We start from the raw sequence: 12,053 nt of genomic DNA on the forward strand, positions 1-12,053 counted from the left end.
GCTGTGTGGACCCTAATAGGTCGGGGCCCTTTGTGTGGGAATCGCTGTGAAAGTGGAGTTCTTGGAGGCAGGCAGCACCAAACCCCAGAGACCAGAGGAAAGTGAAGCTCGAAAAGGCCCGAAGGCTTATATTTGTTACGGCCGTTTATAATTCAGAAACGAAGTGCGGTTTGACAGCTGATGTGGGCATGTCTATATAACGGAGACTATTTTACGCAAGCGGTGAGACTTAAATACTTGGTGGTTTATCAGTTAAGGTTATTATCGGTCAAACGCGTGCTGGTTAGCCAGGAAGTACCTTTTCAGAATAAAGGCTTGTCCGAAAAAGTATTTAGTTTTAAAGTTGCATAGGTGTCCTTGCTGTATAAAAATCAGAGTATAACGTCTAAAATGATCAACAGTAGTAAAAAATAACTGTAGATGCTAAGATTTGGTGTAAAATGTAATGTTTTTTGTTTAGTTTCTGCTGTTTTTATTATTATTTATTTATTTTTCTAATTTTCTTCAAACTGGTTAAAAAACACGACACAATACAGAATTTAAACAGTTTGCATTAATAGTTAATATAAGATTCACTAGCTGTAATGGACCACTTCATACTTTAGGTTTAAAGCCATTTTCATAACGATGTCATGTTTTAATATGTGAGTATGATTTTATTTAGAAGGGTGGACTGTGACCTTTTGCGTATATCCGGTAGATTTACGCTTGTTTTACCTTCGCGCATGGTCGGGGACTTGTGTAAATGTCGGACTTCGGGTGCCGTGTAATCTGACTGCACACTTCAGCCGTCGAGTTTGTGTGAGGAAACATTGGTAAGGAGCCCGGTAGCGGGGTGCTGTTTATCATTGCTGCAAAACAACTGTCGCATGCTCAGCATGGGAGGGGGAAGGGGAGTGTTCCTACTGTTAGCTTACACACACACTGATGAGGGAAGCTAGCTTCTGCCCCAGTTGCGAAGTAATAAGTGACAGCTTGAAATAACTAAAGCAATTAGTCCGTGAAGGCAACACTGGTTTACTAGTTTATGCAGAGACGTGCTCACATCTTACAATTACATGGTTCTCAAGTAAAGGCAGTGGGCTAGTGACAAGTTTATATTACTGCAAAAATTGAAGCCCTGTGACAAATTAGGGGAAAACACATCCCAAGTTGCATGATATTGCAATATCAAGCAGTAACTTCTAACAAGTTGTCTTAAATATTTTCAGGCAAAGGAATAAAGCTGGAGCTGGAAGACGGTGACCCGCCCCAGACCTCCAGGATGGAGGCAGTGCTGCCAGAGGTCCATCTAACAAACACAGGAGAAACCAGTAAGGCTGTGTGATGTAATAACTTGTGCTCTGGATTATCAGATGGAAAAACATGCCCATTCCAAGGAAGAAATGGATAAAACCTCTCGGACGCAGCTTTACAGTTTACAGGAGAGCATAGTTAATGGGTGATATTTTGTTCCAATGGCGTGTGTAGCAAAAACTTAAATTAATAAGTTAATGGTGTCAAATGCTTTGATATGCTTCTCCTTCAAAAAATGGACTAACTGGGCCACACGGCTTAATCGCTCAGTTGAGGTGCTGATTTAATCCCTCAGTCACAGGTGTATAAAATCCAGCACTCAATCATGCAGTCTGCCTTTGCAAACATTTGTGAAAGACTGGGTTATTCTCAAGAGCTTAGTACTATAATAGGACTGCACTGTTGCAGAAAGTCTGTTCATGAACTTGGTCCTCTCCTAAATATTCCAAGATCAGCTGTAAGTGGTTTTATTGCAAGCAGAAGTATTTAGTAACTCAGCCTTGAAGTGTCAGAGCATGCACTCTTGCAGAGCAGGATGACAGAGTGCTAAAGTACACAATGTGAAAAAGTCATTGCCAAGCTAGGCTGACTAAGTAACTGCAGAGTTTCAAAGGTCCTCTGGCATTAACATCAGGACAAAAAGTGTGCATCAGGAGCTTTGTGGTTCTCCTGTGGTTGGTGATAAGAGGCTTCAAATTCAAAATTCAAATTCAAATTTTATTTGTCACGTACACAGTCATACACAGTACGATATGTAGTGAAATGCTTGGACAACTGCTCGTGACCTAAAGAGAACAAAAAAGGAAAAGGCTATGAATAAGATAGGAAATAAATATGAAAAATTAAAAAGGGTAAATTTAACTAGGAAGGAATAAAATATAAATTAAGGTTAAAAATGAAATAACTGTACAACACAAATTAGAATGAAGGGTAAATTTAACTGGGAAGAATAAGATAAAATATATAAATTAAAGTTGAAAATAAAATAACTGTACAACAAAATACACAATACACAATATAGAACTATATAAGAATGTATGAAGAAATCTAAATCTAAATAAATATATACACAATAACAGCAGCTGTACAAGTATTAACCGGAAATGAAGAAGATAGTGACCAGTGTTGTGCAAAAAAACAATGTGTGCAAAAACAATGTCCAGAAAGTCCAGTGTGTGTGTAAGAACCATATGTGTGGGTCAGTACTGTGTGGTGGTGTGATTGAGAGACCGTATCGCCTGCGGGAAGAAGCTCCTCCTCAGTCTCTCTGTGTTGGTCTTCAGGGAGCGGAATCGCTTTCCTGACCTCAACAGAGAGAACAGTCTGTTGTTGGGATGGCTGAGGTCCTTCACGATCTTCCTGGCCTTGGTCCAGCACCGCCTGCTGTAGATTGAGTGCAGGTCAGGGAGCTCGGAGCGGATGGTGCGCTCAGCTGACCGCACAACCCTCTGTAGAGCTCGTCTGTCCTGCATGGTGCTGTTCCCGAACCAGGTTAAGATGTTTCCCGCCAGGATGCTCTCTATGGTGCACGAGTAAAAGTTCCTGAGCACCTTGGAGGGCAGTTGGAAGTCTCTCAAGCGTCTGAGGTGGTAGAGACACTGTCGGGCCTTTTTCACCACGGTGTTGATGTGACAGGACCATGACAGGTCCTGCGTGATGTGAACTCCGAGGTATTTGAAGCTGTCCACTCTCTCCACTGGGCACTCGTTGATGACGGGGGTCTGGTAGTTCCTCTCCTGCTTAGTGCTGAAGTCCACTATCAGCTCCTTTGTCTTACTGACGTTTAGAAGGAGGTTGTTCCTCTGGCACCAGTTCTCCAGATTCCTAATCTCCTTCAGGTAGGCCGTCTCGTTGTTATCAGAGATCAGGCCCACCACGACGGTGTCGTCAGCAAACTTGATGATGGTGGTGGAGCTGGTAGTGGCCACACAGTCATATGTGTACAAAGAGTACAGCAGGGGGCTCAGAACACACCCCTGGGGGGCTCCAGTGCTGAGAGTGGTGGAGGCTGAGACATGTCTGCCCATCCTTACTGCCTGTGGTCTGCCAGTTAGGAAGTTGGAGATCCACTGACACATAGATGAGCTGAGTCCCAGATGCTCCAGCTTGGTGGTGAGTGTGGAGGGAATTATGGTGTTAAATGCAGAGCTGTAGTCTATGAAGAGCATTTTAACATAATTCCCCCTTCTAGTGTCCAAGTGAGTGAGTGATGTGTGGAGGAGATGAGAGATGGCATCGTCTGTGGAACGATTTGGACGGTAAGCGAACTGTAGTGGGTCCAGTGTGTCTGGTAGTGAAGAAATGATGAAGTCTCTGACCAGGCGTTCAAAGCACTTCATCACTACTGAGGTGAGGGCTACAGGGCGATAGTCATTGAGAGAAGCAGGGTGGGGTTTCTTCGGGACAGGAACAATGATGGACTCTTTGAAGCATGTGGGGATCACCGACTGAGATAAAGAGATGTTGAATATCTCAGTGAACACAGGAGCTAGCTGGTATGCGCAGTCTCTTAGGATACGACCTGGGATGCCGTCTGGTCCTGCTGCTTTCCTGGTGTTCACTCTCTTGAAGGCTCTCCTTACTTCATGCTCGGAGATGACGAGCACGTTTCCGGTGCTGGCAGTATCTTCCTGTCTGCAGCCGTTAGCGCCGCTAACACTAGCATTGTTGGAGACCTTAGCTGCAGCCTCGAAGCGAGCATAGAAAGTGTTCAGCTCGTCTGCCAGAGTCACGGCCGCGTTCGTCATACCGGTTGTTGGTGCTTTATAGTCCGTTATTGTCCTTAGTCCCCGCCACAGGCTCCTAGAGTCACTCTGTTGGAGTTGTGACTCTAGTTTCCTCCCGTAGCGCTGCTTCGCCTCTTTCACCTCTTTCACCGCCCTCCGCACGTTATATGACGCGGCTTTGTACGGGTCCATGTCCCCCGTCATGAGTCCCGTGTTGTAGGCAGCGGTGCGGGATCTCAGAGCGTCGCGGATGGTTTTATCCACCCACGGCTTCTGGTTGGGAAACGTTGTGATAGTCTTTGTCTCCACGGTATCATCCGCTAGTTTCCCGATGAATCCCACAACCGCTTCCGTAAACACGTTGACGTCATCGTCGGAGCTGTTTCTGAACATGCCCCAGTCTGCGTCATCGAGTGCGTCCTGTAACGCGGCCACCGATTGATCCGTCCAGCGCGCGACCTTCCTCTGAACCGGAACTTCCTGTTTCAGCCTTTGTTTGTATTTTGGCATGAGGAAGATGGCGGCGTGATCAGATTTGCCAAACGGGGGGCGGGATTGTGCCTTGTAGCCGTCCTTGACCGTAGTGTAGCAGTGGTCCAGTGTCCTTTCACCCCTGGTGGGGCAGGTGATGTGTTGATAAAAGTTCGGCGCTGCGCGTTTGAGGTTGGCGCTATTAAAGTCCCCCGTCACAATAAGCGCAGCGTCCCGGTGTTGTGTCTGGTGCTGTGTGAGTGCCTCATGCAGCTCGCATAAGGCGGTGACCGTGTCCGCTTGTGGTGGAATATAAACGGCACTTACAATGACCGATGCAAATTCCCGAGGTAGATAAAAAGGACGACACATGATGGACAGTAGTTCCAGATTGCATCAGACAGAGTGGTGTAACGTATTCACTGGACTCTAGGACTGCAACAGCAAGTCAGACTTTCTAATTCCAACATCAGCATAAGTGCTCTGCTGGATCAGCAGGGCAAAAAGTCTCACACACACTCAATCTTGTAGCAAGTCTTCCCAGAACAGTAGAAGCTGCTATAGATGCAAAGGGTCACCAGATTCATCTTAAAGCCTACGGATTTAGAATGCAGAACTGTGCTGGTAAAAAAACTCAAACTCAAAATTGGCGTCATCTTCATCCTTGAATGAGTCAGTGACAGATCCAGTTTGGGGGACTTGATGATTATCACAAGGATTAACATTTTGAAGTTTTTGGGTCATGAATGGCAGCCTTACTCACTAACTAGGCAGTCAGACGCTGCCCATCTTTGAACTCAGCCTTAACTGTAATCTCAGCTACATGCATGTAAAACTATCTTGTTGAGAGAAAGTTCTGACAGACCATCACACATACACAAGCACCAGCCAACCTTATTCCTGCTGTAGCTGTTGCCTCCAGGGCAACTATAACCTAGCCAGATACTATAACCTAATGGAAAATCCTGAAAATCACGGCAAACCGTGCCGAGTTGATCTGAGTAGGTAGTCAAGGAAAAGGGGGGTTAAGAGATACTCCTATGGTGCAGCCATTACCAGCAAGAAAACATCTCAGTCTCCACCTGTCCGTTTATCCTCCAGGTCTCGGTTCCCTAATGTGCAAGCGGGAGAGGTCACGCTTCGATACGTCACTGGGTCTCTTGACCCGGAAGTTTGCAGAGCTCCTGAGGTGCTCCGCCGATGGGGTTTTGGATTTAAACGTAGTGTGTCGGGAACTTGGCGCCTCTAAGAGGCGCATCTATGATATCACAAACGTCCTTGAAGGGATCCAGCTCATCAAAAAGAAGTCTAAAAACCACATCCAGTGGTGGTAAGTATAAACTGGGCCAGTAAGTAACAAACATAGACCCATTTTATGCATAAATGTATACAGTGGCTTGCAAAAGTATTCGGCCCCCTAGAACTTTCCCACATTTTGTCACATTACAGCCACAAACATGAATCAATTTTATTGGAATTCCACATGAAAGACCAAAACAAAGTGGTGCACACGTGAGAAGTGGAACGAAAATCATTCATGATTCCAAACATGTTTTACAAATAAATAACTGAAAAGTGGGGTGTGTGTAATTATTCAGCCCCCTTTGGTCTGAGTGCAGTAAGTTGCCCATAGACATTGCCTGATGAGTGCTAATGACTAAATAGAGTGCACCTGTGTGTAATCGAATACTTTTGCAAGCCACTGTATTTAGTAGGGCAAGGGGGCTTTTTTTCTGCTCCTAATGCTCAGACACATTGGATAACTTGAGTGTTGCTTGTTTCGCTGTTGACCTGGGTGTTTTTGAATGCTTGTGCACAGGGGCGGACAACTGAATGAAGACTATCAGCCTGTGCTAAAGGCTCTTGGCGAGGAGGAGAGGAAGCTGGACGAGCTGATCCAAAGCTGTACGGAGCAGATTCATGAGCTGTGTGAGGACTGCCACAGTCACAGATATCCTTTGTCTGTTCAGCTTCATTTCACTCTTTATTGTCACCCAGGAAATACTCTGAAGGCAGGTTTAATGGGTAAAACTGCTAGGATAAAAATATTAGTGTTTGCCGTTAAAGTAACAGCACCAGGAGCCCTGAGTTGTTCTCAAAGTCTCAGTATGTCTGCCTTTCAAACTGCATTGACTTCATGAGACATGCAGGTGGCACTAGAGGTACATTTCTTTCTTTGTAAACTGTCAACATTTAATAATGGCTGACCAGAGACAGTCTTTACTGTAGTGGTGTGTGTGCTGTTGGCATAAAGGAGGAAAAGTTTATTTGTTCCAATCAAGGAAAAATACTAGCTTTCAAAGAGCAAACAATACCTGGAATTAATTATCACTAATGTTTCAGAACGCACCTGCCTTGTGGTTAATAAAAAGCAGTGGTTGTCTGGTGATTGTGTTGAATTTTTTATTTATCTTTTCAAATCAAATTTGATGGCCGATTCCAAGTAGTTGCAGCAACCAGCTGGTCCACAACACCCGCTTTCAATTACAGGGTGGTTGGTTGCCTGGTGGGAGGGCAGTTTGTCTCCCAGCAATCGTGGAATGGCTCAGACCAACTGCAGGTTTGAAAATAACTGCCATCCAATTCATAACCGCAGACGGACTGATTGCACTGTGCCTGCGTTAAAGAGCGTGCCGGTCATTTTGTAGTTAAATCCCACCTGCAGCAGCTCTGTCATATTTGTTGGGAATGCCTGTTTTACATCAGTGACATTTTGGCCAGTAGTTAATGTGAGTTTTGATGTTTGTAGTTGGCAACAAATGTGTGAATTTTGCCACTTGATCACATTTGATTGATGTATTATCACAAATGTATTGTATTTAATTGCCGGCTTGGCTAAAAGTGGGATAAATCTGCCTCTCCTGTGGCAGGGGGAAAAACACCTTCCTAATGGGTCAATAGTGTTTGTTTGTTTTTTGTTTTTTTGGTGTTTGTTTTATGAATTGTGGCTCATATTGGTGTAAAGAAAACAGGTCTACCTTGTGATAAAGAAACTGTTGCAGTGTGAGCATGCGGTGTCCTGCAGTCGTACAGTTATGATTTGAAAAGCTGACACGATGTAGGTGAAACCACACTGCTGGTGCGACACGTGCATGAGTTTTGGAGTCCGCTGAACTCTAAGCTCCAGCGGCACACAAACACCAGTCTGTTGTTTTTATTGTCTTCCTTGACTTTGTGGCTCACATACGCCTATTTGACTTACAAGGATATCTATAGGATTCCCGCTCTGAAAGATCAGACTGTGATCGTGATCAAAGCCCCCACAGAGACTCAACTCGTAGTGCCACACCCAGACGAGGTACATGTCAGTCGGACAAGGTGTAAGATTATTAGTCATTTCTGTTCTCTAGTGGAACTGCTGCTGTTTTTGAGTCGTTAATCATAAATCCACGTGTCTGCTTTCTCAATGCTCAGAGCCTGCAGATCCACCTCAGCAGCACTCAGGGACCCATTGATGTGTTCATGTGCTCCGATGAGCCCCTCCCCATCGAAGCTACAGGTTATTCAGCTGCTGACGAGGGCAGTGGAAGTCATTTAAATGACAGCGACTCCATGCTCGATTTGCCCTTCGCGGCCTTCGCTCAGTCTTCCAGAGGTGAGTCTTGTGTTTGAGCATCCTGTCGCTCTGGTGCCACAGAGGACAAGGAAACGACGTATCACCGTAACCACGTTGCTGTCACAGGAGCCTTGAACAGTACTATGCCCAGCTCCAACTCTGTTTTGAGATTTTTGGGTGATTTGATCACTTTCTTCCTCACCGGTGTCTCCTCATTCACACTCCCGTGTCATTCCAGAAAACGCTAACAGCAGTTGTGGAATTGATAATCTCTCCAAGCTTCAGCCTGAGCCGACACAGCAGCGCTCTCCTATGCCCTCCACTCTCACCTCCCCCCAGCCCCCCTCTGAGTGCAGTTTTGTTGCTCTCAGTCCCCCTGTGGCCTTCTCTCACAATGAGGAGGGCTGCGTTGTGAGCGTGGCTGACGGGGAGGGCATCACTGACCTCTTCTCCTCTGTCGACTTGGACCAGTTGCCTCAGGATATTCCGCTTCTCTGAACAGATGTGAAGGAATTAATGGAATTTCCATGTAAATGGGATATGAACAGGATCCAATAAACTAGTTGAAGGAGCCAAACTAGTGAAGGAGCCTTCCATGTAATTCCATTGCCATCCAGGCCTCTTTTCTTCTCTTTTGGACGAGCTGACACGCGTTCTGAGGCATGTTTCTGTTTTGAGGCCTTTTTGACAGCTCTTCTCCACAATGTCAGTATTTCAGTGTCAACAAAAAGGACTGATTTGAACCCAGAGCTTTGTCAGTTACAGGGACACTGTGAACTGGTCTGGAGAGGTGACGTACACCAAAGGTTTAGAAGTCTGTCCAAAGTCATTCATTAGACTCTTGCTGCTTGTTTTGGAGCTCTGTGATGACAAACAGCTGCAGATGGCATTCGTACACAACTGTTTGATGAACATTGTTGTGCTTTATTACTGATTCACTCGACTTGTTGGAGATACTAATGCAGATTTGTGTCTTATTAGTTACAGCTGGTCTTGTATCATCTTGCAGTGATGCGTTTAAAGCAAACCTGTCCATTATTTGGCATTCTCCCATCCAGGTTTTTCGTTTCAGATACCTTAAGTCAGGAGGATTTATCGGTCCAAGCACGTGCTCTCATTGCCCTCAGATTTATCGTATTGCATCGAGGTCATTTGAATCGTCTCGATGTGCATTTTAAGACTGAGTTTGCGGCTCAGCGTGACGGAATAAAGATTTAGGCTATGAAGCCGTTTGTGATGACATAACAAAGTAACAGGTGAATGTTGATTGGTTAGGCTATGACCAATGACTGTTAAGGTTTACTGATGTGTTGGAACAGTGCATTACTCTGTGCTACTTAAACTGAACGCCTCATAGCACAGTGTGCTATAAGCCCGTGTTGGCTTTTCTCAGGGTTCCAGTAGCTTTTACACCTGGTGCAATTTCATAAGTTAAAGGCTGATTCATACACAGTATTTACCAGAGCCCCACTGATGTAGGATGACTAAGACCTAAACTGATATCCGGCAATTTAAAAATCCGACACATAAGCAGCAATATTTAGCATAACCACATTTCCATAAGATTTGGCTCATGTAGTTTAAAAGCACTCCAACTGGAGGTGCTCAGATCAGCTGCTTGTTGTCTGTGGTGTAACAAACAGGTGTTGCTTACTGAGAAGTCACAGAGGAGTGATCTCTGAACTAAAAGTTTGCAACATCAACACTCAAAATATGCTCTACAGCCATGTCTTCTTTCCACTTTTCAACTTTAATGCGCCATTAGAAATGCTGATATCGGCTGATATCTGTCGGGCTCTGGTATTTACAATGTTGTCCAGAGTTTGACGTGTACGAGAGCTTTGCTTTAATATTGATCGCCAGTTTAAAATGACACTAATTATGATGGCAGACATTTCAGCAGGTCACTTTCTCAGGTACCGCTGCGGCCTGTTTGCGCTCTCTTAGCTGTTAAGAGGAGCAGGATTGTCTGATGATGACACGCTGAACCACTAAAAGCACAGAGGAGAGGCTCTACCATTTAAAGCCCGTTCTTGTTTACGGAACATTTTAAATTGTGCCTTTTTCACGGCGCACACTTCAGCGAGGTTGTGTTCGGCGCCACTAAAAACAAACATGTTGCATTCGGGTGAACTGTTTTGTCATCGTTCTTGGAGAATGAAAGGGCTTCTGCTGATGAAAGGACTGTAACACTAAACCCTTTTCATGCTCACTTGAGCATCTCTCATGAATGCTCACCAGAATTCTTGTCATTTGTTGTCAGTATCAAACTAGGACAGCGCCCGGCTCGAGTGGCTCAACTGCTGTATTTACGAGGCATTGAACGGCTAACCACTGTTGGCACTCAGATCTGGTGTTCTGTAATCCACAGAGTGGGCTAGTCTCTTCACAATGTGTGTTATGTTTGCTTGGCAGAGTCGGGAGGCTGTGAAAGGAAAAACTGTTTTCTGTGTTTTTAACAATTCGACACTAAGATCAAATCTAAAGCTTCAGGTTTTTCCCCTCATGTTATTTTTACTGTTGTTCACGTATTCGCATCAGTTTTGTGTTCAGTTAGATTCATTCTCACTCGAGAGCCTCTTTTTACCACTGATTCTGTCCCCCTAATGCTGCTTTGTAGCCAGAAGACCTCTGCTGAGGGTCATTTCTGTTAAATATTGTATCAAAACTTGAATAAATTTGAGCTCATTTACTTATTAATTCCCAAGTCTATTCTGTTTTCTCTTATTTTTAAATTACATTTTGCTTTTCAGTGAGTCCACGTTAAATTACTCTCATTATGCTTTTCCTTATATTCAGACAGCACTGAATGTTAAAGTTTAAGAGTTTTTCCAACTCGTGGCTCTCTATGATGTCACTGAGAGTGGATCACAACTGCTGTCCAGAGTTTCTGTTTATAAGGGTCAGAAGAAGACAGTTTTAATACAGGCAGCCAGTATAAGTAGAAGACACACAGGTCTGAATCGTGCAAAGCTACTGAGATTAAAAAGAGCTTTAAATGAACATTGGATCCTCTAATGCAGGGGTGTCCAACTCCAGGCCTCAAGGGCCGGTGTCCTGCAAGTTTTAGATCTCACCCTGGGTCAACACACCTGAATCAAATGATTAGTTCATTATCAGGCCTCTGGAGAACTTCAAGACATGTTGAGAAGGAAATTTAGCCATTTAAATCAGCTGTGTGGATCAAGGACACATCTATAACCTGCAGGACACCAGCACTTGAGGCCTGGAGTTGGACGCTCCTGCTCTAATGCCTGTTAAATGTTTTCAGACTAGTTGATTTAAGTGGTAGTGTAAGCCTTAAATCAATTAGATCATGTAACACTGACCTATGAATCATTAAAGTGTGTGTGTGGGGGAGGAAAAATAAGCGCCAACTCAAGAGATGAGCTGGTGTTGTCTCCACATAACGGACAACTTAGCAAAGGACCAGTTTGAAATTGTATCATTTGGCACTTTGTTACAAGCAGCTTGTAAAAAAAAAAAAAAAAAACGCTCACAATTAGTTCCTATTTAATGAGCCAATGGCATAAAATAGTATTTTTGTGCCAACAAGCTGATTCCCAAAGATTTACTAGGTCAAAAACAACTTGACACAGGACCTGAGAGATGGATCTGGCCCTTCAGTTGATTCAATCTACTGTTCCCTTCTTAAGAAAGGGAAGAGAAAAGACTGAGATATGGCAAATTGCAGAACACATTACAAATTACAAGACTGAAAATGGGTGGCAACAGTTCGAATGAAATGAAAAACAATTTTGAAATATTTGTTTCAAATCAATTTGTACGGACTGTCAGGAGAGAGGTAAAACGGTGGAGGCTCGGTTATAGTTTGGCTTGCATCTCAGACAGCGGTGTTTGAGATCTTGTCCAACTACTGTTGGATTGTGATCCAGCATTCAGTGTCATCGGGGAAGCATTTGGTTTGCGTTGCGTGCACTAAAAACATGCCTCGAGTGGAAAAGACACAAACAAACCACAATTGTACATGATCAGACATGGAC

The 12,053-nt window shown here is 44.3% G+C and overlaps 1 protein-coding gene across 1 annotated transcript; it reads left to right on the forward strand.

Moving 5' to 3' along the window:
* Positions 1 to 728: 728 nt before the first annotated feature.
* e2f3 (E2F transcription factor 3) lies at positions 729 to 11,576 on the forward strand. The gene is made up of 7 exons (XM_085377784.1): positions 729 to 815; positions 1,212 to 1,313; positions 5,595 to 5,823; positions 6,313 to 6,444; positions 7,677 to 7,791; positions 7,908 to 8,088; positions 8,288 to 11,576. Exons 2-7 carry the CDS (start codon positions 1,265 to 1,267, stop codon positions 8,545 to 8,547), a joined length of 966 nt encoding a protein of 321 aa, XP_085233910.1. The 5' UTR covers positions 729 to 815; positions 1,212 to 1,264; the 3' UTR covers positions 8,548 to 11,576.
* Positions 11,577 to 12,053: the final 477 nt, after the last annotated feature.

Source organism: Diplotaxodon limnothrissa, linkage group LG18, assembly GCF_057381915.1.
Source record: "Diplotaxodon limnothrissa isolate DT_005_m linkage group LG18, D_limnothrissa_male_GT1.1, whole genome shotgun sequence".
Taxonomy (NCBI): Eukaryota; Metazoa; Chordata; class Actinopteri; order Cichliformes; family Cichlidae; genus Diplotaxodon; species Diplotaxodon limnothrissa.

What these genes read in the sequence shown, in the direction of transcription:
- e2f3 (XM_085377784.1), top strand. Translation starts at nt 1,265, where the DNA reads ATGGAGGCAGTGCTGCCAGAGGTCCATCTAACAAACACAGGAGAAACC. An exon ending in AAAAACCACATCCAGTGGTG is followed by an intron (nt 5,824 to 6,312) that starts GTAAGTATAAAC and finishes GCTTGTGCACAG; the next exon opens with GGGCGGACAACTGAATGAAG. An exon ending in GAGGACTGCCACAGTCACAG is followed by an intron (nt 6,445 to 7,676) that starts ATATCCTTTGTC and finishes TTTGTGGCTCAC; the next exon opens with ATACGCCTATTTGACTTACA.